The 27,689-nt window shown below is 47.1% G+C and overlaps 2 protein-coding genes across 4 annotated transcripts; one reads left to right on the top strand and one right to left on the bottom strand.

The window, feature by feature from the left end:
• Positions 1 to 305: 305 nt before the first annotated feature.
• On the top strand, positions 306 to 15,771 carry ATP6V1E1 (ATPase H+ transporting V1 subunit E1; the record flags this gene model as incomplete). 3 transcript variants are annotated; one of them, XM_084255516.1, is made up of 9 exons in its annotated part: positions 306 to 338; positions 2,618 to 2,683; positions 3,731 to 3,844; positions 4,536 to 4,598; positions 7,974 to 8,063; positions 9,029 to 9,097; positions 11,615 to 11,709; positions 14,336 to 14,423; positions 15,709 to 15,771. In XM_084255516.1, 9 exons carry the CDS (start codon positions 306 to 308, stop codon positions 15,769 to 15,771), a joined length of 681 nt encoding a protein of 226 aa, XP_084111642.1. The 3 variants fall into 3 exon arrangements, with proteins under 3 accessions (XP_084111642.1, XP_084111643.1, XP_084111644.1); XM_084255517.1 differs by lacking the exon at positions 2,618 to 2,683; XM_084255518.1 differs by lacking the exon at positions 7,974 to 8,063.
• Positions 15,772 to 17,780: 2,009 nt separating this feature from the next.
• On the bottom strand, positions 17,781 to 26,297 carry SLC25A18 (solute carrier family 25 member 18; the record flags this gene model as incomplete). The annotated part of the gene is made up of 9 exons (XM_084255151.1): positions 17,781 to 17,922; positions 18,565 to 18,640; positions 19,436 to 19,590; positions 20,643 to 20,811; positions 21,793 to 21,911; positions 22,664 to 22,754; positions 24,000 to 24,055; positions 24,278 to 24,400; positions 26,278 to 26,297. 9 exons carry the CDS (start codon positions 26,295 to 26,297, stop codon positions 17,781 to 17,783), a joined length of 951 nt encoding a protein of 316 aa, XP_084111277.1.
• Between the last annotated feature and the right edge of the window lie 1,392 nt (positions 26,298 to 27,689).

Genomic DNA, 27,689 nt, shown 5'->3' with positions numbered 1-27,689 from the left:
AGCACGGCGCGGGGGTCACGAGTCAACCCCCAGAAATGACAGGGGTTGAGCCCCCGCGCAGGCGCCCAGCTGGGCGGGGGCGGGGCAGGGGCGGGGCGGGGCTGGACTTCCGGGCCTTCTCTCTTCCCACTGGCTGGGATCTCTCACTGGGCGGGGCTGCGCGGTCACGTGGCAGGAACCGGAAGCCAGGTTTATAAAGCAAAAGACACCGCCCCCTACGCTGGCTTTTCCTCCCCAGCTCCTCTGTCCCCCGCTTGAGGTCTGCATTCCAGCCAGCTGCCCACCGGCCTAGCCTCTCTTGCGCCATGGCCCTCAGCGATGCTGACGTGCAAAAGCAGGTGAGGAGCTGGCATTCGGGTCCCGCGAATCCGCGGCGCACGGCCGGGGTAGGGGGCTGGAGCCTCGCTCTAGGAGGGCGCTGGCCTTGGGCCCCCCAGATGCCCGAGGGGCGCCCCGACCCCAGCTCTCCGGGTCCTGGGGAGCTGTTGGCTGGAGGGAGACGTGTTGACCGGGGAGTCACCCCGCAGCTCATGTGATTCCTGCCTGGGGTTTACGCAGTCGGCTGGCTCGCGGGCCGCCCCGTGAATGCCCGGGCTCTCTGGCCCCAGTTTCAGCAGCTCCTGCTTCCCAGCCTGTTCGTTGTGTTTGATGGAGCCAGGAGCTGAAAACTAGGATTGAGAATGCAAGTTGAAATGCAACGATCGAAAACCACCTCTTCGCTGGATTGTGAACCTGCGGAAGGGTTCACAGTTCGTGAAAAGAAAGAATGCTGCGCGGGGAGAGCCTTTTTCCAGTGTTGAAGTCATTCAGTGGCTGTTAATCTTCATCCTGGAGGAGCCTGCTCTAGCTTGGTCTCCCGCTCCTGTCTACGTTAATATTTGTCAAATGCAGAACCCTAATTTTCTTGTGTTTTATGAACCCCAACGCCCAACAGTGTGTGGCACAAAGTAGGTGATAAGCCAGGGATTGGGGTGGGTGGTGGGAACGTTAGGTAGGTTGTGAACTTGCATCAACTTTGCAAGCGTATATCCAGTTCTGGGAAACTTTAGGTGTTTTTGTTTTTCAAAATGTGCCCTTCTAGTTTGTAGGCATTAGGAATGTTATAATGCAAAAATATCTCAGAATATAGTGGCATTTATACTCCTGTTTATTTACCTGAGAACTGGTTTCCTTTTGTCCTGCCAATTGCTGTTCTGAAACCAGGTGCCTTGCTTTTCGTAGTCATATTGCAAATAGGTTTTTCAGAGACGTAAACCTAAGGACACTATTTAATCTCATAGTTTAAGAAAACTAAATCTTGTTTTTGAAGTACTAGGAAAATTCTCTGACTAAAGAACACTCACTGGCTTACGAATTTTCTTAGATGAGCAATAAAATATTTTTTTCTTGGATATTTCCATTTCCCTGAAAATGTCTAAGAAGAGAGAAGTGTTTCTTCATTCTAATGGTTCTTGTGTTAATCACAGAAGGGAAGTAGATTAACAAAAATAGCATCTATGGAGAAAATTAAGAAATCTTAAAATGTCCTTACAGGACAGTGGGGGGTTTTGGATATTTATCACTGCTGCTGCTGATTTTTTTTTTTTTAATAGAAACACTTGATGCAGTAGAAAAGCACAATGCTCTCCACATACTCTAGCATCATCATATAGCACTAATTCTCTTCTTCCTCGTTTTTCATCGCCCCCCCCCCCGCCTTGTTGTAATATATTGTAGATTAAAGTTTCTCTAGGAAAAATACAAAGTTAAAGCAGTACGTTCCCTTGGAGTCGAGACCAAATTCATTTTTTTGTTTCTCTAAAGTTAAAAGAATGAAGAAATCTCATGTGTTGTCTGTTCTGCTCCATGCTACCTAAGGACAATGTGTTTTATTAACTTTGTCCACAGCAATGGAATAGACCAAATAGGTGTTTAATACATCCTGGATTCCCTGACTTATTCCCCTTTGTACGAAAATATTTTTACATATTTGCTTTTTTGTCTGAGAGTATGGACATTTCTTTCATGAAAATTTCAAAGGAATCTGACTGCAGAAACCTTAATTACTGGGTGAGCAGGAAGAAGAAAAGTTTTTTTTTTTTTTTAAGGCTAGATTTTTCTGCTTTGGGGGTGGAGTTAAATGTCCTTCTCCTGTTGGAATTCTTAAAGACAGTATAATCATGTTGACAGTAAACAGGCTCCTCTGGTCGGGTTAAAATTAGTGCATTTTGCTCTAGGCTGCGCTGATCTAGTTAAATCTGGTAGCAGAGGCTCCAGCCTGACCATTAAAGCTGATAATGCAGGTTTGAATCGGACTCACCTGTAGAAGAGAGATATGTCTGTTTTGAGTACTATACTTATTAAAATTCCACTCTGTATCTGGGAAGGATGATCTTCCTTCTTGCAGTAGATGCAGAAGAAAAAAAATACATAATGTCCTATTTACTTGCATTACTGAATAGTGCATCAGGTCCAGAGCAAATTCCAGATTATAAGTTACCACAGGACAAAAATTCTCATCCTTCCAGAGAGTACATGGCACATGATATACTCTTTAATAAATGATTGATTGTTGAGTGAGAACCAATAAATAACATTTTTTTCTAATTTTGTTAAAAAATAAAATCTTTTTTTGTAGATTAAGCATATGATGGCTTTTATTGAACAAGAAGCCAATGAGAAAGCAGAAGAAATAGATGCAAAGGTGAGAGTCTATATTCCAGGTTTAAGAAGTTACCAAAATTTAATATTGCTTGCTATGATAAAATGTAGTTGGTAAAATTATTTAACATTGCATTGTGTGTGATTAATGAGAATATCTTATTTTGAACAGTAAGAATAAAATTTCCTTTCTAAATGTTCTAATTGCCAATAAGTATTCTGAAGTTTTGTGGTACAGAATAGAAAAGTAAATTTTGCATGGATCCAAGATTCAATTTAGTACTCATGGCTAAGTTTAATAGCTAGTTAGGGAAGGGTGAAGTTTTTTTTGTTGTTATTTTTTTTTTTATTAACATGTGCTTGCTTCAAGAACAATAATTTGGAAGTATATAACATTAAGTGAAAGCCCTTGTCCATTATGAAGGTGACACTCAGCATTTAGAAATTTTATGGCTATTTCCAGTTACACATTGTTAATTTACAGTTTATGAAATTCCTCTTTTCTTTAAGAATAAACATAATAGCCATTTTAAAGCTTGCTTTTAAACTATACCCAGAATAGGACCTCCCTGGTGGCGCAGCGGTTGAGCGCTGGGTTGCGAAGCTGCCCGCAGCTTCTGCAGCGCTGGTTTGATCCCGGCTGCCGGGCGAGGGTCCCACATGGCGCGCAGACCTCTCCTGCCGCCCGCTGCTCCCCTCAGCAGTGTACTTCGTCACTGCCTGCTCTACTCTCTGCTCTGGCTCTGGTGAATTCTCTTACTCTCTGCACCTCTGACCTGTACCCCAGTTCTTGTATGCATAAAATTTAAAAAATATATTTTAAAAAGAATGCATAATCGTTTCTTTGTCATGCAGTCTTCAGTTTATACCCTGGTGACTTTGTTACTGAGGACTGCTACTCTTGATTACTTTTCAGTCTTCTGGTTCGTCATTTATGATGATCTTTTCTTTTGAATAAATTAGAAGTAATCTTTGAATATGAGCCATAATAAATTTCCTGTTTTAGATGCAGGGTAAGGTATATCACCTGCTTAAAATAAAACTGGTTATAAAAGTCTGGTCTAATGAATTAATGTTGACTCCCCGGCAGGCGGAAGAAGAGTTTAACATTGAGAAGGGCCGCCTGGTGCAGACCCAGAGGCTGAAGATCATGGAGTACTATGAGAAGAAGGAGAAGCAGATTGAGCAGCAGAAGAAAATGCAAGTAGATTTCGGTCATAGGATTAGGCTAAGGAAGCTTTCTCTTTTTAAGATTTATTTTATTTATGCCTACAAGAGCTGGGGTATAGGCCAGAGAGGCGGGGGCCCGGGGTGGGGGGGGCGTGGTGAGAGGATTCACCAGAGACAGAGTGGGTAACAGAACATGCAGACTGACTGAAATACACTGCTGAGGGGAGCAGCAGGGGAACAGGAGAGGTCTGCTGTGCCACGTGGACAGCTCCCTGGCTGGGAATCTTGCACTAAGGCCGCAGAGGTGATAGTGCTGAGACTTAACCCCTAGGCCACCAGGGAGGCCCCTAAGGGAGCTTTAAATGGGACAGAACAGGTGCTTTGGAGTCAAGCATATGTCGTTTGGCCCTAACTGGACCACCTGCCTGTTACCCGAGCTGGGGCAAGTTGCTTAACTCCTTGCCTTCACTTGTGAAAATGGAAGTTTCAGGGGATTTTTGAAAAACTATATTGGAATAACTGATAGGAAAGTTTGCCACTTGGAAACTACCAATAAATATGTCCTTATTTTTTAAAGTAAGTTGGTATAAACTACTAAATGCATGTCAGCGGGTCTTGGTCATTAGAAAAGTATTTGTACATGCAAAGGAAGCTTTCTGTCCTTTCTCTACATTTTTATTTTTCGTGCTGTGCTGACACTATTTTTCCATACCTTTTGTAGTCAGATGTCCAATTTGATGAATCAAGCAAGACTCAAAGTCCTCAGAGCAAGAGATGACCTTATTACAGTGAGTAATTAGCTCTTGCTAGTTATAAAATTATAAAATGTTTATTCATTTGCTTTTTTTTTAGAATTATTTATTTATGCATAGAAGAGCTGGGGTGTAAGCCAGAGATGGGAGTGGGTGAGAGGATTCACCAGAGAGAGAGTGGGGAGCAGAACAGACAAATGTACAAAACACACTGCTTAGGGGGTAGTGGGTGAGATAGGAGAGGTCTGCTGTGCCATATGTGGGTTAGGCTGCAGAGGTTATAGTGCTCAAACTTAACCCCCAGGCCACTAGGGAGGCCCCTATTCATTTGCTTTTTATAGAGAATTCACTAGTTAAACAGCTTATTAAGGCATTGATTTTTTATAAAGATTTATTTATGCATTCAAGAACTGGGGTGTAGACCAGAGGTGCCGGGGGTGAGAGGATTCACCAGAGAGCATGGGAGCACAACAGGCGGATCCACTGAAATACACTGCTGAGGGGAGCAGCGGGCAAGACAGGAGAGGTCTGCTCCCTGTCCAGCCAGGAATCGAACTCGTGCTGCAGTGGCTGGTGACAGCTTGCCAGCGCTGTGTCTTTAACCCCTATGCCACCAGGGAGGCCCATCTACCACATCTTATCCACTCATCTGTTATTGGGCACTAAGGTTGTTTCCATAACTTGGCTGTTGTGCTATGAACATGGGAGCACATTTATCTCTTTGAATTACTGTTTTGTATTGATACCTAGAGAGAGCTTGCTGGAACATTTAATGTTTTGAGAAACTTCCACACTGTTCCATGGAGACTGGACTAGTCTACATTCTTACCAGTAGCATAGGAGGTTTCTTTTCCTCCACATAACTCAACAACACATCTTATTATTCGTTTGTTTTTTTAATATGGGCCATTCTGACAGCTGTGAAGTGGTGTGTCATTATGGATGTGATGTATATTTCCCTGGTAGCAAGTAACGGTGCAGATTTTTTCATGTGTCTGTTGACCATCTGTATATCTTCTTCAGACAAGTGTCATTGATCTCTTTTGCCATTTTTCAGCTGGGTTTCTTGTTGTATGAGTTCTTTGTCGATTTTAGGTATTAGCTTCTTCATGTGTGATGTGCAAATATTTTCTCCCATTTGGTAGGAGGTCTTTTTTTTATTTGAATAATAGTTTATTTTGCTTTGCAGAAGCTTTTCCATTTGACACGGTCCTGTTTGGTTATTTTGTCTTTTGCTTTCCTTGCTGTTGTAGTCAAGTCCCCAAGACATCACTGAAATCAGTGTTGTGAAGTGTTTCTCCTATATTTTCTTCTGTGCATTTTATGGTTTCAGGGCTTACATACAAGTTTTTAATCACTTTTGAATCAGTTTTCATATGTGGTATGACATAGAGGGCTACTTTAATTTTTTTGCATGTGTCTACAATTTTCTCAGCACCATTTGTTGAAGAGACTTTCTCCATTTTGGTTCCTATGTTGTGAATTAGTTGTCCATGTAAGTATGAATTTATTTCTGAGCTCCAGATTCGATTCCATTGTTCTATGTATGTATTTTTGTTCCAATACCATAATGTTTTGATTCTTGGGACTTTATAATATAATTTGAAGTCTGGGAGCATAATACAGCCCTTCTTTTTTTTGTCAGAATTGCTTTGGCTACTTGGAGTCTTTTGTGGTCTAAATTTCAGTGAGTTTGCTCCATTTCCATGAAGAAAGCTATTGGAATGTTGATAGGGATTGTTTTTTTTTTTTTTCTTTTTTTTTTTTCCTTTTTTTTTTTTTTATAAATTTTATTGTTATATTCCCCATACAATTGCAGCCCCCCATTCTGACCCCAATCCCTCCCCTCCCGCCCCCGCCCCCCTAAAAGTGTCTCTGGTTCATAGTTTTTTGTTGATTTTGATTTTCACTTTCTTATAGTTATTCATTTTCCTGGTCCCTTATTTAAGTTTTCTAGATTCCTGCTATGAGTGAGACCATCCGGTATTTTTCTTTTTCTTTTTGGCTTATTTCGCTGAGCATGATCCCTTCCAGCGCCATCCATGTTGCAGCAAATTGCATGTGTTTATCTTTTTTGAATGCTGAGTAATATTCCATGGTATATATGTACCACATCTTCTTGATCCAGTCATCTATTTTTGGGCATTTGGGTTGTTTCCAAAGCTTAGCTATTGTAAACAGTGCTGCTATAAACATAGGGGTGCAGGTGTTCTTTGGAATTGATGTTTCTGTGTCCTTTGGGTAAATACCTAGGAGTGGAATTGCTGGGTCATATGGAAACTCTATGTTTAGTAGGTCCAGAAATCTCCACACAGCTTTCCACAGTGGTTGGACCAGTTTGCACTCCCACCAACAGTGCAGAAGAGTTCCTTTTTCTCCACACCCTCGCCAACATTTGTTGTTGCTAGTTTTTTTAATATGTGCCATTCTCACTGGTGTAAGATGGTATCTCATGGTAGTTTTGATTTGCATTTCCCTGATGACAAGTGATGTTGAACATTTTTTCATATGCCTGTTGGCCATTTGCATTTCCTCTTCAGAGAAGTTTCTTTTAAGCTCTTCTGCCCATTTTTTGACTGGATTATTTTCTTTGTTGTTGTTTAGTCTCATCAGCTCTTTGCAGATTTTTGTGATCAGTCCTTTATCATTAGTGTTGGGTGCAAAAATGTTCTCCCAGTTGGTGGGGTTTCTCTTTGTTTTTGTTATTGTCTCTTTTGCTGTGCAAAAGCTCTTTAATTTGATATAGTCCCAGCTGTTTATCTTTGCCTTCACTATCACTGCTTTGGGTGATGTGTCTGTAAAGATGTCTTTGATGTGCAAATCACGTAGTGTTTCGCCTATATTTCCTTCTATATATTTTATGGTTTCAGGTCTTATGTCTAGTTCTTTAATCCATTTTGAGTTGATTTTTGTGTATGGTGTGAGGTGGTGGTCAAGCTTCATTCTTTTGCATGTAGCGACCCAGTTTTCCCAGCACCATTTATTGAACAAACTTTCTTTGCTCCAATGCATAGTCTTTGCTCCTTTGTCAAAGATTAGTTGACCATAAATCTGTGGGTTTATTTCTGGATTTTCTATTCGATTCCATTGGTCTGTATGTCTGTTCTTGTTCCAATACCATGCAGTTTTGATGATTATGGCTTTGTAGTATAGTTTGAAGTCTGGGAGTCTGATGCCTCCATTCCGATAGGGATTGTTTTGAGCCTGTATTTTGTTTGGGGTAAGATGTCTATTTTCACTAACATGTAAAATACTAACACAACATTAGGTCTATTCTGTATCTCAGAGTTTGTGGCTTGAGAGCATGTAGAATATGATGTGATTGGGCGCGGACCAGGACCAGCCACACGATGGGTTCTAAACTGACTGTCTAGTTGTGTATGTAACTTTTTTCTTTCCCACTCTTTGTAGGACCTACTAACTGAAGCGAAACAGAGACTCAGCAAAGTGGTAAAAGATACAACCAGGTACCAAGTGCTGCTGGATGGACTGGTCCTACAGGTACCTTTATAGGCCAGTTCTGCCACTTATAGCTATAGTTCTTACAAAATTGACAAGCTATATTAGCAACAGGTAGCTCTGTTTGCCTGTTTTCTCACCTTAGCTGTTTTCCTTTTGCTCTTTTCCTTGTTATTTATTTATTTTTTTAAAGATTTATTTATTTATGCATACAAGAGCTGGGGTACAGGCCAGAGGTGTGGGAGGTGAGGGGATTCACCAGAGACAAAGTGGGGAACAGAACAGCCAGACTGACTGAAATACACTGCTGAGGGGAACAGTGGGCGAGCCAGGAGAGGTCTGCTGTGCCATGTGGGTTGCTCCCTGGCCAGCCAGGAATCAAACTCGTGCTGCAGAGGCTGCAGACTGCTTCATAAGTTGTGTCTTAACCCCTTGCACCACCAGGGAGGCCCCCTCTTTTCCTTGTTTTTTAGAGAAATGTGTGCTGCCTGGGGTTATGATACTGTCTGGGTGGGCACACCTTCAGGCTTACCACTCTTTTATATAGTCTTATTAGTCCTTTACAAATCAGGGGTCAAATTTGCTTGCAATCTCTAGCTTTAAACTTGCCTAATTTGATTTCACCACTAATATACTTGTTTTAATATTGGGGTTCAGAAAAATAAAATTAAAGCGAATAGAAAAATAGAGATAATTGGGTTTCAGACCAAACACTGTTTACATTTTTAATTGTTTACTGTTCAGCTGCAATTTGTCCTCACCCTATTGATGTAAGATAAGACTGCCATGTAAATTCGGTTTCTACCACCAGAGCATTGGGTATGTTCATCTGGCTTCCGATATCAAAAACTTTCCATGCTCTCATAATATATGTGTTGTCTGTGGGGGAACTTACAAGGGGACATAGATTCCCAAATCTGATGAAAAAAACCTAGAAACATTTTATTTTGCTGGTGCTTTATTTTGTAGTCTACTTTGGTACTCATTGCATCTGTTGTATCTTCCAGGGTTTGTACCAGTTATTGGAACCCCGAATGATTGTTCGTTGCAGGAAACAGGATTTCCCTCTGGTCAAGGTAAAGTGCATTTTGAAATGTTAAGGATAAAATGTATGTTCCAGTAGATCATAGCTCATACGTGGGAATTAGGGGGGGGTCTTAATACATTATAGGTATTAATTTAACTGTTAAGTGAACCTCTGTTTCTTAAAAAGGTCAAGTTGCCATATGAACTAGTACTCTTCTCTCATTCTGGTAGCTCCTTCCCTTCCTGGGAATACCCTAATCTTCTGAAAATTCAACAGTAAAAGCAGCTTATACTAGACTAGCACACAGAGAGGCAACGGCATCTTAAGAGGCATCTATTCCTAGACTAACAAGGCTTGACTCTAACCTACTGCCTTCCTAATCCTAGAGGAAGAAAAGAGGTTGGTCAGTTGTGAAAGCTTAACTGTAGTCCAGAAGCAAATACCAAGATGGTCCCCCATGTCCTGTTTAAGGGAGGACCTGCTCACCCTCTGGCAGGTACACTGGTGATAGCAGCATAGTAACCAGTCACAGAAAGGACTCCTGTGTCATCAGGTTGCTCTTCAGATTCAAATTCTTCTTCTAGAAGATTCTCGCTTTCATGCAGGTATATGTGTGCTTAGTCCCTTAGCAATTATCTTTCTTATTATAAATTAATACATTTATAATACATAATATAATTGCATTTTTATTATTATTTATCTCCCCAAATAACTTGTCTCCTAGGAAAGACAGTGCGCCAGCCAGAGAACACAGGTGTTAGTTCCCCTCCAATATTAAATCATAAATTGTGATTTCATTTATAAGCCGTGTCAGTCATCTGGATCCATGTTTGTGCTGACCACCCTACTTAATGGAAACAGCTAGACATAGCAGAGAACCCACAAAGGTAATGACCATTCCATGGAGGCAGGTGTGAGTGGCCAGGTAGCCCTCTTTAGATGACATTGGTTTTTTTCTTGAAACTAAGTGTCGGGGCCTCCCTGGTGGTGCAAGGGGTTAAGACGCAGCACTGTGAAGCTATCTGCAGCCACTGCAGCACGAGTTCGATCCCCAGCCAGGGAGCTACCCACATGGAGCAGCAGACCTCTCCTATCCTGCCCGCTGCTCCCCTCAGCAGTGTATTTCAGTCACTCTGCCTGTTCTGTTCCCCACTCTGTCTCTGGTGAATCCTCTCACCCCCGCATACCTCTGGCCTGTACCCCAGTTTGTGTATTCATTGTGTATGCATGAATAAATCTTTTAAAAAAAAAAGAAAAAGAAACCAACAGTGTCAGTGCCATGTCAGGGGGTAGCTCCTAAGTGGTACTGTGTTCGATCTGGGAAGCAGGTAAGAGTTGAGGACACCAGTAAATCTGTTCAACTAGTAATATTGTTAGGGAGAAAGTCGAGTTTATGTGTCTACCAGAATAGACACAGCGTTGCTCACAGGTAGGACTCAACACACTCATGGCATTGAAAACCCACCCGCCTCACCCCAGCGAGCTCATTTCTCTTGTAAATTGCGAACAAGTGTACAGACATTAAATTACTATTACAGGGCCTCCCCGGTGGCGCAGCGGTTGAGCGCTGGGTTGCGAAGCTGCCCGCGGCCTCTGCGGCGCCGGTTCGATCCCCGGCTGCTCCCCGGCCACGGAGGAGGGTCCCACATGGCGTGCAGACCTCTCCTGCCGCCCGCTGCTCCCCTCAGCAGTGTACTTCAGTCCTTCTGCCTGCTCTGCTCCTCGCTCTGGCTCTGGTGAATTCTCTCACCCTCCCGCGCTTCTGACTGTATCCAGTGCATGTATAAACAAAACAAACAAACAAACCAGCAAACAAATAAATAAAGCATGCCTCTATTAAAAAAAAAATAAATAAATAAATAAATTACTATTACAAGCGTACATTTGCATGAAGTGCATTCCCATTGTCGTGCAGCCGTCGTCACTGCCCATCTCCAGGACATCCTCATCCTCCCAAACGGAAACTCAGTACCTTTGAACACAAACTACCCCTTTCCCCCGCCCCCGCCCCCGGGAACCACCTTGCTACTGTCTGTCTCTATGAATTTGACTATTCTAAGTACCCCGTTAAGGGGAATCCTACAGTGTGTGTCCTGTGGTGATGGGCTGATTGCACTTAGCGTGATGTCTTCTGGGCTCACCCATGGTGTAGTATGTGTCGGGATTTCCTTTTTAAGGCTGAGTGATGTCTCTACCGCATTTTGTTTATCCAGCCTCTGTCATCGACACCAAGCTTATTTCTGCCTTTTGGCTATTATGAGCAATGCTGGGGTGAGCCTGGGCGCACAGATATCTGTTTGAGTTTTGCTGTCACAGGTTTTGAATATTTGCCCAGAGGTGGAATTGCTGGATCAAAAAGTAATTGTTTTGTGTTTTTTTGGTTTTTTTTGGTTTTGTTTTTTTTTTTTTTGAGGAACTGTTATATGGTTTTCCACGATGTCTGCACCGTTTTCTATCCCCACCAACAATGCATCTGTTACTCTACTTGAAATAAATAGGACTATCCTTGCTTGTATATTTTGTTGATCTTTTTTTGCTGAAACCTTTTATCATTTTTGCTTTCCAGGCGGCGGTGCAAAAAGCAATCCCTATGTACAAAATTGCCACCAAAAAAGATCTTGACGTTCAAGTTGATCAGGAGGCCTTCCTGCCTGAGGAAATGTAAGGAACATTTCTGCTTTTAACATGTAGTTCCCCTGGCAGGGAGACTGGCCTGTCCACTGGGCCTGTAGAGTGGGTTTTCTCTTTGGCTGTCTTAGCCTTGAGGGGAACGGCGAGGCTGTGTCCACTGCAGCTGTTGCACCTCTTCTGTCAGCGCTCTGGGTTGTTTTCCTTTGTCAACCGTCTGGACATGCTTGTGGTCACCCAGTTCACGCTGCAGAGACGCAGCACCGATTCTGTACCCCAAACTCAAAGCTGGAATCAGTGATCTTCTGATTAGATGGGGAGCAAGATGGATCTGTACCTCTACATCATTACCGAAACCCAAGAAGAGTAGTGATGTTGCCAGTTGTTAGGTTCCGTGGCTCTAGAATTGCAACTGTCCATGGTACTTGTGAGGGTGCACGGGAGGAAATGACAGGACATCTTGCCTGCACTACTCATAAACTTGGTGCAGTCAGGACAGCAGTCAGAGCTCCTGGCAGGGTTGAGCCAGGGTCACTTACATCTTCGGTGATGCTGCCCAGGCACACCACTGACCAACTGGAGTCGGCAGGACTCGGGAATGTAGCTGAAACGGCGGGCTTGACCTTTGCTGTCTCTGGGACCTGGGGACTGAAGTCTGTCATCTGTAAAATGGGATCGATGTTTTTGTCTCATAAAGTGAGGAAAAGCCAGGAGATAGTATATGTGAAATGTGAAAATGCTTTATAAACTGAGATGATGTATAAGGTGGTTTAAAAAAAATCTTGAGTACTAAGGCCAGATTGAAACTTGATTCTCCACACTGCCTCTTGCGAGCCTAGGTAGTTTTGGACTAGTTATTTAATCTCACTGAACCTTGATTTCCTCATCGAAACTGGGATAATCACACTCTCCTCACAGGAAGCTTGGGTGCTTAAATGAGATGATATCTCTCCAGCACTAGCAGAATGTCTGGAGCATGCTCAGTGCTCAGTATAGGGGGTCATACTCCTGTCAGATAGTCACTGTTGTGGAGATTAGACAGACAGGACAGAAACACTTAGTTCAGGGTCTGATAAATAATAGGTTTCAGTCATGAGCACTATTCCTAAAACCAATGTTTTGAATTTCAGCATCTAGAAAATCTTAAAGGATATATGCCACAGGGCCTCCCTGGTGGCACGGGGATTAAAGTCTCAGCACTATCAAGCTATCACAGCCACTGCAGCATGAGTTCAATCTCTGGCCAGGGAGCAACCCACATAGCGCAGCAGACCTCTCCTGTCTCACCCGCTGCTCCCCTCAGCAGTGTATTTCAGTCATTCTGCCTGTTCTGTTCCCCACTCTGTCTCTGGTGAATCCACTCACCTCCTGCACCTCTGGCCCAGCTCTTGTATGCATAAATAAATAAATCTTTTAAAAAAATAATATATGCCACATATTACGTAATATTTTCCACAGGTTCTGAGTCCTCGTTCCCCATAATCAGACAGAGTGATGCTTCTGAATGGAAACAGGAATAGTCACACTGCAGGAGACAGAGACTCGCTAGTCATTTACTGCCAGCTGACTGGAAAGCTAGTTTGGAGCCACATGAATTAGACTTTTGTTTTCAAAGCTTTTTGAATTTCAGACTTGCAGATAAAGGACTGTGAACTTCTTCCAGTGCAATTTAAAGTGGATTTTTAAAATATTGTCACTTAATTACAAAAATTCAGGCTTTTACTCAGCCTCACTAGCCTGTTTCCTTGTTTGTAAGATGACAAGGATACCAAGACTCGCACAGGGTTATCGGAAGTTGTGAAAAACCCTTGGCTTTCCGGCCCGTGGGTGCCTGGCACACAGGCGCTGTGCTCGCTTCCTGGTGCTTTTCCCTCCCGCTGTCCTGCCATGGAAATGAAGCATTGTATCACAGACGGGTCAGGACTTCAGCAAAGAACCAATTGTGCCCTTAGGAAGGACACTCTGACAAAGGTGGAACGAGAAAATATTATTAAGCTCACAGTCCATTAAAATTTTCTAAAGAAAATTTGCAAAACCTTTCACAACCTTTCTTTCACAGCCTGCTTCTTTCGAGAAACATTTGCTAAAATTCTAATGCAGCAATCGAATTTTTGTCCCTGAAATTCATTGTGACTGACTCTGACCTGTTTGCCTCTAAGACCTGTTTGAGGAAAGGAATGGCTGTGGGAGGTGTGACTAGAGGCAGGACTGGCCGGGGCTGAGTCTGGCTGGCTGCAGCGAGCCTTCCCTCTGCCACACTGCACTGGGAGCATTGCTGTGCCAGCGCCCTCTGATGAGTAGCAGGACCTGACCTTCCAGAAGGAGTGGAAGGAAAGCTCCTTCCCTGTAGATTTGCAAACTGGAACTAACTCCTTCTGCTTTTCATACTTATGAGGAGAACTGGGTGTTAAAATTAAATCAGATAGTATAACAGCGTCACTTGGTACATGCGGTATTACCAGCACACGTCTTAAATCCTCAGAAGCTTTCTGAATCAATGTGAAGCTTATTGTTTATGTTTGTTTTTATTGGCCCCCTTGTGGCATTTAGGCACCCCATCCACCAGAACGCCTTTCCTCCAAGGGAATGGAGTAAATGTACCATGTGTGTCGGTCTTGCTCAAATCTGTAAAAGTCGTTATTTCCTGTGTTCTTTACAGAGCTGGTGGAGTTGAGATCTACAACGGGGATCGTAAAATAAAGGTTTCCAATACCCTTGAAAGCCGGCTGGACCTCATCGCCCAGCAGGTGAGTGTGGGAATGCTTCTCATTAGCCGGTCTGTAATTTTGAAGTTGCACAGAGAACCTGTCTGTTCACTGGTTTTTGAGATTTGTCACTCAGCATTTTTGACATTTTCTGGAAGGAGTGGGGATTAGGCATTTGCTGAGGAGATGTCGTTCACACGCGGGAGGAATTGGGGCCAGGCCAGGGCTTCATCTGGGATTGTGGTATTTAGATTCTACTCCATGGGCCTCCCCGGTGGCGCAGCGGTTGAGCGCTGGGTTGCGAAGCTGCCCGCGGCCTCTGCAGCGCCGGTTCGATCCCCGGCTGCTCCCCGGCCACCGGAGGAGGGTCCCACATGGCGCGCAGACCTCTCCTGCCGCCCGCTGCTCCCCTCAGCAGTGTACTTCGGTCCTTCTGCCTGCTCTGCTCCCCGCTCTGGCTCTGGTGAATTCTCTCACCCTCCCGCGCTTCTGACTGTACCCAGTGCTTGTATAAATAAATAAATAAATCTTAAAAAAAAAAAAAAATAGATTCTACTCCATGTAGCTATGCTGGCCAGAGTGCTCCAGCAAGGATGATGGGAACCACAGCAAATATACTTCCAAAGGGACTGAAACATCTGCCTCTTCAGATGTTTCCATGTTTGCAGAAATAAAGTCTAGGAAACAAGGAGGAAAATCCAGTTGTCCCAGAACGCCGGGCTTCCTTGCATCATGGAGCGCAGCGGCGCTGGACAGCTGGCCTGTCTTACAGCTGAAGCATTTGACCTTGAGTATTATCACAACCTTACAGCTGTGTCGCCCCACATTGCAGATGTGCAGTAGCCGCATGTGGCTAGAGACTACATACTGCGCAGTCTTAGAAGTTTGAAGTTAAAGCCTAAAGACTTCTCAGTAGCCATAACGCGTGCCTCAGCACAACTTACATTGTAAGTGTTCTGCTTGACACACAGTAGGCCCACAATAGTTGTTGAACTAACAGACCTTGGAGATGGCCAAAATATCATGATGAGGTGGTGTTATTAATGGACTCATGTTTTCTCCCTATGTCACTTACACAGTGACTTTAGTGTTTCAGGTTTTTTTTATTTGTGTCTTGTAAAGAGGCAGTCGTAACCGCTAATGTACAGTCGGCAGAGTTTCTCACCAAGGATTCTGCTCCAGGGCTTTGGGGAGTCCAGGACAGATTTGGTGCACTGAGCTTTGGGAGTCTTCTTCCCAGTGACTTGCCACCTGTGGCTAAGATACGCCATCGTTTCCAAGTTCTCCAGTCAATGATGCTTATTTATTAAAGAATTTCTCTTCACAGATGATGCCAGAAGTACGGGGAGCCTTGTTTGGTGCAAATGCCAACAGGAAGTTTCTGGATTAAACCTGTGGGAGGCAGAGTTCACCCACTGCTCTACAGCTATGATATGGAAGTTTCTGCTATTTGAAGAAACAAGATTATCTCTGTAGTTTCCTCCTTGCTGTACTAATATTCTGTATTTATCAGTGGATACCTTTCTGTAGCTAATGCCCTTGGCCTAATTAACAATGAGAGAAAGTTACCCAACTTTCGCTTGCTTCTGCCGCATCAAGGTGAGGGGACCAGATGGTGGTTTTATGAAATTCAAGTTTGCTGCTCTTTGTCTGGTTCCAGTTATCCAGTGTAGAGGGTGGTGGGTAAGGTGTTCTCCACTGTTAAATCTCTTCAGGCTTAAAATGCATGTGGGGCACATATTCCTCCCAGCGGTCGTAGCTTCACTGTTACCTATTTGGGCCTAGTCGTTTTCCTCATCTGTAAATGTGATTTAAAATCTAAGCCATGAATATGCTTTATTTATTAAAACAAAAGGTTTACGTGGATTTCATTGTAAATTATTATGCCAGGGCACTGCGAATTTGTGATGTGAGAGAGTCAGGTCTTACCAGGGTGTCTAGAAAAGCAGCATGTTCCAAATCCCTTTAGCATCTGCTGGTTGACCACTGTCAATTCTTGAAACCATTGTGTCCTTGGTGCTTCCTGCTCATTTTAACCAGACCCTTCCCCGGAAATATCCCTTCCAACCCCTCGCGATTGTAACGCACACACCACACACACAGGTGTTCGAGGGTTTGACAGCTTTATTGAGGAAATAGTTTTATTAGCTTTGGCGGAGTCAGAAAAGAAACCGGGTATCTCGAGAGGAGTTACTTGTGTTAGGCCTGAATAAACTCTTCCACAAAGGTCCTTTTCTTCCGCTTCTCATTCTTTGTGCTTTCCTCCGATGACTACTGAGATTGCCTAAGGTCTTGCAGCTACTGAGTGGAATTTTACCTCAGGTCTGTGTCCCGATCCCACGCTCCAGGTAGAGAACACGGCTGCTGAGGCTGACCTTTTCTCGTTCACTTAAGTTTTAGGCGGGGCTAATGTAAACACCAACTCCTCAAAACAGGTTTTTTGCTGGACATGACCCCAAGTGTGTGTGTGGTTCCATCTCACTAGAGCAGCCTTCTGGGGGAGGGAGCTGGGCGCGCTGAGACAGCAAACTCGTTCCTCAGAGGGATGTGATTATGCAGTGATTGGATCAAGACTTAAAATCAAGGTGACTTAAAAAATATCCCTTTGGCTGTTCTCCACCTTCTTACAAGTTAGTGCTAGAGACCAGCTTCGGTGCTCGTGGTAATGTGTTGGATTTGAAGGGACACAGAAAAGCTGCTGAGATCCTCTTCATTGTCCCCGTCTGCTTTTCCCACTAATGAGACAAGATCTTAACTAGTCACGTTATTTATGTAGTAGCCATGGACCCTGGGCTGCAGGAGCCCCTGTGCCAGAAGGAGGGGGCAGCAGAGCTGCCAGCTCTGCTCTGGCCGCTCAGTTTAAACCAGCCCAACCCCTCTGCCATTCGCAAGGATTCGCTTGGCTTCAAACTAGGCACTCGCTTTGAGGCCTTTCATGGCCCCTTGCACTTCTGATCCTCCTTTTATCCCCCAGATCAGTGCCTAGGGCTACCCATAAATTACAGAATTCAGAATTAACAAAAATAGATCCTCAAATTGGCTCAAGTATACTCAGTTTGCATGTCAAATAGAAATGTAAGCTGCAGAAACCACCCTTCTCTTTACTGGTAAGTTCCTGTGGTTAATACAAGCAGGGCAAGCACTGTTTTCACCGTGGTGGAAAGTAGTTTGTTAGGGGCTGCCGAAGTCCCTGGGAGCTACAGCCCCAGAGAAAACAAATGCAGAAACCATGAAGGGAGAACAGGGCCCTACCCAGCCTGCTTGTTAGTATATGGTGGTTTCTTCCAAGACTGAGGTAGCACTACGTTAGAGGACAACGCACGGCACGGCCGAGCCATCTTGCTCGAAGTGCCAGGGGCTAGAAAGACGGCAGGTGCAGGGGCCCATGCCCCACTACGTCTACTCAAACAACTTTAAGATGCGCTCTCCTATCCCGAGGAAGTAGACACCTTGGGCAATCCCGAAGAGGGGGGCTATGACGAGGGCCCGGCAGCCCGCTCCTTTCATGAAGGCAGATGGTCCCTCCTGAAGCCAGACTTTCCTGAAGAGAAAGCAGAGCCTAGTGAGCCAACACGCAGAGGCTGTGGTGGCCTCGGCGGCTTTGGGCCCTACCCTGTGAGAGCAGGTGTCACTGCAGTGACCAGAGCCACATGCCCAGCTCGCCCTGTGGGGTGTGCAGCTCTCAGCCCATGGACTGGAACACAGGCGTGACCTATTTTCTAGTCTGGCTAGACTCTGGGAGAAAGATGCTGTAGGGATGCAAGGAAGAAGAATGAAGCTCTCAAGACTTGTTGAAAGATGAGAAAAGGGGGTCTCCCTGGTGGCGCAAGGGTTAAAGACACAGCGCTGTCATGCTATCACCAGCCACTGCAGCACATGTTCGATCCCCAGACAGGGAGCTACCCACATGGCGCAGCAGACCTCTCCTGACTCGCCCGCTGCTCCGCTCGGCAGTGTATTTCAAAAGATCTGCCTGTTCTGCACCTCACTTTCTTTGGTGAATCCTCTCACCCCATAAATAAATAAATAAATCCTTAAAAGAAAAAGATGAGGGAAAGGGGCCGATTCCAAAGCCCAGAGTTGAGTGTGCAGTAACAAAATTGTTTTCTAAGTGGGGTGCGGGCAGACACCAGCGCAGAGCGGACTGTCCCAGCCATGATCGACGAAGGACACGGAGTCTCACCTGGCACAGTCAGTGACCCCGCTGTAGCTGTCCTCACCCAGGCCTTTCTTCAGGGTCTGGATTCGCGTTTTCAAAACTAAAGCAAAAGTGAAATAGTGAAAGTTAGCTTTTGGCCGTGGCCTCAGCATGAAGAGGCTGGGTTTCCTTTTACAACCAGCACACGCAACAGTCCTGCAGCCAGCTCTGCCTGTGTGAGCTGTAATGAAAGATCACCCCCTCTAACCTAAAGATACAGAATTACTGTTCATCCTATAGATGAGCAGTAGAGGGTCCCCTGGTGGCCTAGGGGTTAAGTCAGCGCTGTCACCACTAGGGCCTGAGTTCGATCCCTGGCCAGGGAGCTGACCCACCTGGTGCAGCAGACCTGTGTCACCTGCTGCTCCCCTCAGTGTATTTCAATCAATCCCTCTTTTCTGCTCCCCACTCTGTCTCTGGTGAATCCTCTCACCAACCCCACACACCCCTCTGGCCTATACCCCAGTTCTTCTACAAAAAAATTTAAAAAACAGTAGATGGGCCTCCCTGGTGGTGCAAGGCATTAAGCAGCGCACTATGAAGCAATCTGCAGCCTCTGTAGCAAGAGTTCGATCCCTGGCTGGCCAGGGAGCAACCCACATGGCACAGCAGACCTCTCCTGTCACGCCCGCTGCTCCCCTCAGCAGTGTATTTCAGTCAATCTGCCTGTTCTGTTCCCCACTCTGTCTCTGGTGGATCCTCTCACCCCCTGCATCTCTGGCCTGTACCCCAGCTCTTGTATGCATAAATAAATAAATCTTAAAAAAAAATAACAACAAAAAACAGTAGGCAACTAGACATGCCTCATTTGTAAACAAGTCACCTCTTTAAGCCCCTACATCTCTGGTGCACTTACCATCCAGAGGTGTAACCGCCACAGCAGCTGTGGAGCCTGCAACACAGCCTGATACAAAGGAATGTGCAAAGGAGGCCTTCCCGGTCAATTCATTGATGCCAAGGCTGTTCAGGTTGGCAAACAGTGGGAAGTAGATGATGGAGAAGGGAATATCTCTGCAGGCAAGGAAGAGGAAACACTGAGCTACATGCAGCTTGGGGCTCCACCCCACTCCAGACATCACACCTTCTTAGGAGCAGTAGGGCTCATCAGACAAGTCAGCGGCAAGACCGCAATGATTTACTCCTACTCTGGCACCCCATGATGACACAGGACAAAAGACCACATGAAAGGAAAAAGAGATGCCTCCTCCGACCCTCCCAACTCACGACTGAGTACCAGCTCCTGCTATGTGAGGCAGCAGAGTCAATGATGGTGAACGGTCTAGAAAAGGGGGCAGGCTGGGTAAGGTAACAATAAGTTGAGCAGGGCCTCCCTAGTGGTGCAAGGGGTTAGGACACAACCTACGAAGCTGTCCACAGCCACTGCAGCACAGGTTTGATCCCCAGCGAGGGAGCTACCTACATGGCACAGCAGACCTCTCCTGTCTCGCCCGCTGCTCCCCTCAGCAGTGTATTTCAGTCAGTCTGCCTGTTCTTCTCCCCACTCTGTCTCTGGTGAATCCTCTCACCCCCCGCCCCCCACCTCTGGCCTGTTCCCCAGTTCTTGTGTGCATAAATAAATAAATCTTTAAAAAAAAAAAAAAAGAAGTTGAGCAAGGGACTGGTGAAGAGCTTGGAGCTAAGTACTGAGTGCGTGGAAGGGGCCACACCTGCATTCTATATCTACACTGAAGAAAACCATCCCCCGGGCTGGGCTGCTTCTGACCCACTGGAAGGATTTGGGCCAAGTAGCAACATAAGATGAGAGGGTCTGTCTATTCCTGTACACGATCTTCTATACAATCTTTGTAGACAGGGCTTTCCTAGGTGCCTTTGGGCACAGAACACCCAGGACTTGTGTGGGCCCAATCATCAGAGAAGAGGCCCCCTCGAGTCTCCACTCTGGGCAGCCTGCCCGATGCCGGCCGCAGAGGAAGCAGGAGAACCTGCCCGCGTGCTGGGTTTACCCGGCCAGGAGCAGCAGACAGAGACAAGGCGGGGCAGCAGTGCCTGCTCCTTCACTCCCTCCCCGTTCCTGGGGCCCCGAATCTGAGGAGAAACCTCACCTGAGGAGAGTGGCACCCAGCCCCTTATAGAGACCAGCCGGGCCTCGGGTACGCAACAGCTCCCAGGCGATGAGGGTGGCCGACGGGCGCTTGGAGGCGGACGGCGAGCCAGGAACATAGGACCCGGAGGCGGCGGTGGGCGCTGAGGCCGAGCCCTGATGCTGGATGGCTGAAAGGAAAAGGACGCCCCGTCACAATCCAGGCCCCGCGAGACTCCCCGTTGCGGTGGTTGGGACAATCGGAGCACGGCTGACACCCAACTAGAGTCGTCCTGAGGCTTGTCCTACTTTTATTTATTTAATTTTTTTTCCCATGAAGGGGGTTGTCTCCCAGGGAGGACTGGAAACCTAGACAAATTCTAAAAGAGCTAGAACACGCGACTTTCAGAACATTCGTTTCTGGGCTCCGATGGAATCTTTCTAAGTTGCGCATTCTCTAGAGCACGGTGCCTGCAGCAAGGATGCTTCTGGGGCACAGCCTTTGCCTCTGTGGCTTTCTTTATGGAGATCTAGTGTGTCCACCCCTCCCGCCTCCTTACTCCTGTTAAAACTGTTTCTGACCTTTCATTTATAAAACCATCTCCCGGGGCCTCCCTGGTGGCGCAAGGGGTTAAGGCACAGCACTACGAAGCTCTCCCCAGTCACTGCAGCACGAATTCGATCCCCGGCCAGGGAGCTACCCCCATGGCGCAGCAGACCTCTCCTGACTCGCCTGCTGCTCCCCTCAGCAGTGTGTTTCAGTCAGTCTGCCTGTTCTGTTCCCCACTCTGTCTCTGGTGAATCCTCTCAACCCCTGCATCTCTGGCCTGTACCCCAGTTCTTGTATGCATAAATAAATAAGTGTTTAAAAAATTACAAAAAAAAAAATAGAGCTTCTACTGACTGACCTGCTCACGAGCAGGTGTGGACATTTCTTGAACTCTTTAGGAAATCAGGCGTAAATGTCAAGGCAATATCAGTATTGCCCATCTTCCTGAATCAAGATTCTCGTTCCTGCTATTTATTCAAAGCTGGCAGGACTCACATCTAGAATTGTGACTGAAATAAAGACTTCTACTGACTTAGGAAGTGGTGGCATCACACAGAACGTGGAGAAGTCTGTTCTGCTCACAGCCCTTTCTGATCCCATGTGAAGTCGGGGGAAGCCTTACCCAAGCGCCCAGCATCCTGCAGCTGAATCTTGAGCATTTCCATGGGGCAGGTAACCACCACCTGGCATATTCCAGCTCCGCATCCCGCCAGCATCTCCATCTTCAGGTTCCGCTGCATCCTGTGGGACCAAGGCCCCTTCAGTCCCAGGCAGCCCCGCTGCCCATCAGTCCCTCTACCCTCCCTGGCTGATGGGATTTCCAGGCATGGCCTTTAACCTTGTCCTCATTGGCTGCCAATCAATCAGCTGGGTGAAAAATCACCTGTGCCTAAGACTCCGTCTCCTTAAAGACACACAACAAATGTTAAAACAGGTAGCACCTGGGCCTCTCTGGTGGCGCAAGGGGTTAAGCACCACACCCTGAAGCAATCTGAAGCCTCTGCAGCATGAATTTGATCCCTGGCCCACCAGGGAGCAACCCACATGGCGCAGCAGACCTCTCCTGTCTGGCCCACAGCTCCCCTCAGCAGTGTATTTCAGTCAGTCTGCCTGTTCTGTTCCCCACTCTGTCTCTAGTGAATCCTCTCATCCCCCACATATCTGGCCTGTACCCCAGCCTGTACCCATTGTAGGGACGCATGTGTTCTTGATCCCTTAAGATAAATCGTTAGAGCAACGGGAGGCACCAAGAGAACTGCAAACACACACACAAGATCCATGGGACAGAAGGGGAGCCTGGAAATAAGCCCACACATGTGGAATCAGCTCACATTTGACAAGGGGTGCTCAGTGAATTGTCAGGTCCTTGACAAGAATACTCAGTGAAGCAAAGAGCAGTGTCTTTAATAAACGGTGTTGGGAAATCAGAACTCAGATGTAGAAACCCACCGACGTACGGTGAGCATCTGCTCCTCACCCCCTCCTGGCCATACCCGTCTTCCATCAGCAGCTGCCGGAAGAAATCGTTGGCTGCCAGCTTGATGGCCTTCTCTGGAGTGACCAGGGTTAGGTTCACCGCGGCCCCTGGAGGGGAAAAACGAAGGCCGGGCCTTTAGGTTACCTCAGCAGTAATGATGGCCAGAGTCTGCCCCTCAGTCCTACACAGATACGTTTTGGGGAGTCAGGGGGCTCTTGGGGACTAGCGTCAAGGAGGCTTCCTCCGCCTGTTTTGAAATGTAAATTTTCCTTTCATTTCCCTACTTCACTCTGTTCCCACCATGTTTCTTTTTTTTAATGTAATATGTTTCCTGTCTAGGCTCATTGATGCGAAGATTCACCAGTTATTTGTATTTTTTAGGCAGTTATTTTTATACTTGCTAGGGCTGCCCATCTCCAGTGATAAATGAGCAGTTTCCCAAAGGAAGCCCCGGTAAGAAGGTCCTGGGGGGCCTCCCCCGTGGCGCAGCGGGTTGAGCCCAGTGCTGTGAGGCTGTCTGAAGCCGCTGCAGTGCGGGTTTGATCCCCACATGGCGCAGCAGACCCCTCCTGTCTCACCCGCTGCTCCCCTCAGCAGTGTTTTGGGTCCATCTGCTTGTTCTGCTCCCCGCTCTGTCTCTGGTGAATCCTCTCACGCCCCACACCTCTGATCTATATCTCAGCTCTTGTATAAATAAATATATCTTAAAAAATAAAACAAAAACCAAGAAGGTCCTGGGGGCCAGGGGTTGGGTTTCAGTGACTGCCGCACTAGCCCAGTCCCACTGGCACTATGGGGTGCTGGGGGGGTGCAGAGGAGGTGGTTTCATGTCTCAGGTGTTCTAGCTTATCAGCTGCTTGTCAACACAGCTTTGTAGCCATTTTCCAAGGCTTGGTCACAGCTGTGCTGCCCTGAATGGAGACCCCAGGGTGCAGGGGCAGCATTGGGTGTCAGGGACAGTCACCCAGTACCTCCTTCTAGGAGCTCAAACTCTACGCTTGTCAGCTCCCCCGCCTCTCCTGTGTGGCTGGGTGCCCTGAGAGGTTTGGGGTGGGAGTTAGCTGCGGGGCTGCTCACTCACTTCTAAATCATCAGCAATGGTGGTGCCAGGATGGAACCCCAAGCTCAGTTGCTCGCGGGCGCCCCCCAAAACCTTACCCGGAACCATAACTACCTCTGTCTCCATCAAAGAACACAAGGGCATAAGCAACGCAAATGGGGTTCAGCTAGGCCAGGCCTCATTGGGCAAAAGGAGCACCAGTTCCCAGCGTTCTAGAAATCACAATCTGCAGCCCCCCACGCCACCCTGTTTCCAGCCCCGCAGCTGGGCCTCCTGGGCCTGCAGAGCCTACCTCGGTACATGCCGAAGAAGCCCTCGGCCCGGGCGGTCTTGGCCAAGCAGTCGATCCTGGAGGTGGGCAAAAGGATGTCAAGGTGGGCACGAGGCTTGCCATCAGCCCCCTCCCCACCCCGTGCCCTGACCAGCCGGGCAACCCCCCAGTTGACTGACTCCTCCTAGCCCCCCACCCACACACACCCTCATCCACTCCCTGGAGAAAGCTGGGAGAGGTGAGGCCCTGCCCTCCCTGGGGGCTCCTCTCCCGCCCTCCTAGCCCCTGCGGATACCTACATTCCTCTGTAGACATCTGTCCCTTGCTGGTTCTGCAGGCGAGTCTTGGCCAAGTCGATGGGGAACACACAGGTCACCCCTACGAGCCCCGCCACACCTCCGTTGATGAGTTTTGCTGCGATACTAGGCCATGGAGGGGGGAAGCAGAGTGAGCCAGGGAGGCCCGAGGCCAGGGCTGGACTTTGGCAGAGACGGACGGAGGGCAGGAGCCGAGAAAGGGTAGGAAAGGCCGCGCCCCAGACCTCAGTCCCACGGGTGTGTAGACACCCCTATTGCAGCCACTGATGCTGCCTACAAGCTCCTGAGACCGACCTGGCCTCCCTCCCTCCCCCAGGTCTGGTTACAGACAGGTGAGAGGCCTGAGCTCGGAGTACCCGCCACCTCCTTCGGGGGCGCTGCAGTCACCTGGGCTGACGCTTCTTGCCCTAACCCCACAGGTAGGCGGCTGCAAGGGCTTCTGGGAGGGAGGTCCAGAGAACCAGCTCTGCTCTCTGTGGCCCTAAGGGGTGCAGAAAGTCCTGGGGCATCTGCTTTAGAGCTTCCACCCAAAGCCTGCTTTCTGGCTCGGCCCACTCTTAGGGCCTTGTGTGGAAAACATGCTGCAACTTTATGTCAGGCTGAAGGTCGGGCAGAACTGAATTTGAATTCTGGTTATTTTATCCTGTTTACTTAAGCAAGTCACCTCATTTCTCTGATCTTTTGTTCCTTCTTCCTCCTCTCCCCCTCCCCCTTGTAAAATCCCTCAAGGGATTTTGCAAGGATTAAATAAGTTGATGAGTTTGGTAAATGGTAGCTATTATTCATAACAAGAGAACACACATTTCTGTCAGCACAAGATAACCAGGTTAAACTTCTGAGATTATCTGATTCCAGTTGAAAGTAAAGTCACACTTTACATAAGGTGGGCCCCCTCATCCTGGTTCAGCAGAAGCTTTGAAAGACTGAAAGTAGACAACAAAGGTTTCTCAGACTCACTTCAACCTACTAAATTTGCTTATCTTTCAGGCCAGAGGCAGATGGTGAGCAAGATATTTGAGGTAGAGTCTCTAGAAGTGGTAAGAGTAGACAATAGATTTTCTCACAAAGAAGCAAGCAACAAACTTGGTGAGAACAAATAGGATTGTGACTTAGATTTTGCATTGGAGAACATGCAGACCAAACAATTTACAAATTACATTTAGCCATATTCCTTTCATATGTCTGTAAGTGTGTGTGTGTGTGTGTGTGCACGCACACACTTTTTCCCCTTTTGTATACTGGGGTGGGGTAAATGAGACACACACACAACTGCCCCAGGACTCAGTTTATACTAAGGTCTCTGGAAGAGTTGCTGAGTGATGTGTTGTTACTGTAACAGGGGGGTCCCCAGGAAAGGGAGAGGTTCCAGGTTCCCTGCCCCACCCAAGGGAGGGTGGAGCTGAGCAGAGAGAGAAGAAGCTGCAGAGGAGACTGAGGAAGGAGGAAGCAGGATGGAGATCTAGGAAGAGACCTGGAGGAGGCACATGGAGCCGAGAGACACGCGAAGAAACTGCGCTTGCCTTTTGGTCGTGGACTGGGTGACACAGATGTGGGTGAGAGACCCACATGGGGAGGTGACAGTGGCGGGTTTTGTCTTGATTTTGATTTTGCTCTTTGTCTGATTGATTCTTTTCTGTGGGTCCCCACTGGAAGATGCTTTAGACCTGTGGCAGGCTTTGGGGCCTTGCTCTGGGCCAATCCTGCTTGCGTGGACTTTTACCCACGAGGGGACGGGTCACTTTGGGTGCTTGATTTAGAAACCAGATTCTTTGTCTTTGCTGTATTGTTTCCTAATTGTATTAACGTTCCTTCCCATGAAAGCCTCATATGTTTTGTGTTGATGCCGCGGATGGCAGAATCCGTTTAGAACAGGCAGGTTTTGGGGGTCTGGGGTGCACCTCTCCCTGCCCTGTCACATTACCACAGCAACTCTTCCCCCAGGCCCGACCCAGAAGTGAGGGGCTCCCTCGGTCAGAGTTTACCTCAAATCCTGGTTGGACATTCTGCAGGGACGGAGGGCTGCTGTGGGGTCAGTCCTCAGGGGAGGTCGCTGCTGAAGCTGAAGTGATGTTTGTGTCCTGGACTCTAGCCCGCCGTCGTGAATGGAGAGTGTGCAGGTTTTCGGTGGAGACTGGCCGCAGCCACCGCCCCTCCCAGCAAGTCTCTCGGCAGCAGTTTCCCTGTAAAGTGGTCAGAGCAACATTCACGCGTGTGGAGATGAGCATGAGAAGCCACACACACATGGCACAGGACATTATAAACACGCCGAGCTGCTAGCTTCCGGTTACTTCCCTCCCTGGCCACTTGGACTTTGAGGATGGAGATGAGGAGGAAGGATGATAAGAAAAAACGATAACAGACCCAAATGAAGCCTCAGGGGAGGAGTTGGAGGGCATTTTGGGTAGAGACACGGAGCAATGGTGAAGGAAGCTGCTGGGATGGAAGGATTTCAAGGACAGTTGCATTGGACAAGGAGTCTTCTGAGTGTCAAAAAATACTTGACATGTTCTGGAATTGCTTTTGGCTTTCAAAATGTATTTTCTGAACTTCTGTGACCCTGTTGGAAGACTAAGGTGCATGGAGCCCCAGATCTATCTGTAACCGATGCGTATGGAAAGCACCGGGGAGAGTGTCAAGCAGCCAAAGCTACAATAGTAATGATTACAGCTTCTGAGAAGGGGTCCTGATTTAATCTGGGAGGGGCAGTGTCAGGGGGTGCCCTGCCCCCCCCCCCCCACTGGAGGCTGGCTGGAACTTGAGGAGCCACTTTTCCCTAGCTCCCTTCAAGCTGCTGGAGAGTCTCCTACTCTTTCCATGTTTCTCACTGTTCCTCTGAGCAATTCTCTGCTGTCTTCAGATAGTTTGTTTAAAGGGAAAGAAAAGAAAGAGAGATCAGCCTCGGGGCCTCCCCGGTGGTGCAGTGGTTGAGCACTGGGTTGCGAAGCTGCCCGCGGCCTCTGCAGCGCCGGTTCGATCCCCGGCTGCTCCCCGGCCACCAGAGGAGGGTCCCACATGGCGCGCAGACCTCTCCTGCCGCCCGCTGCTCCCCTCAGCAGTGTACTTCGGTCCTTCTGCCTGCTCTGCTCCCCGCTCTGGCTCTGGTGAATTCTCTCGCCCTCCCGCGCTTCTGACTGTACCCAGTGCTTGTCTAAATAAATAAATAAATAAATCTTTAAAAAAAAAAAAAAAAAAGAGAGGATCAGCTTCTCCATGTAAGTTTATTCATTCAAAAAAAATTTATTGAGTGCCAGGCACTGTGCCAGCTCTGGGGATACAATAGTGAACAAAAATTCTCAGGGACTTGAGTTCTAAAGGAGGAGACAGATAATAATTGAAATAAGTAATAAGACACCAGATAATTGAGGCCTCCCTGGTGGTGCAAGGTGGTTAAGCA

Source organism: Talpa europaea, assembly GCF_964194135.1.
Source record: "Talpa europaea genome assembly, chromosome: 15".
NCBI lineage: Eukaryota > Metazoa > Chordata > Mammalia > Eulipotyphla > Talpidae > Talpa > Talpa europaea.
This window is presented reverse-complemented; position numbering and strand designations above follow the sequence as displayed.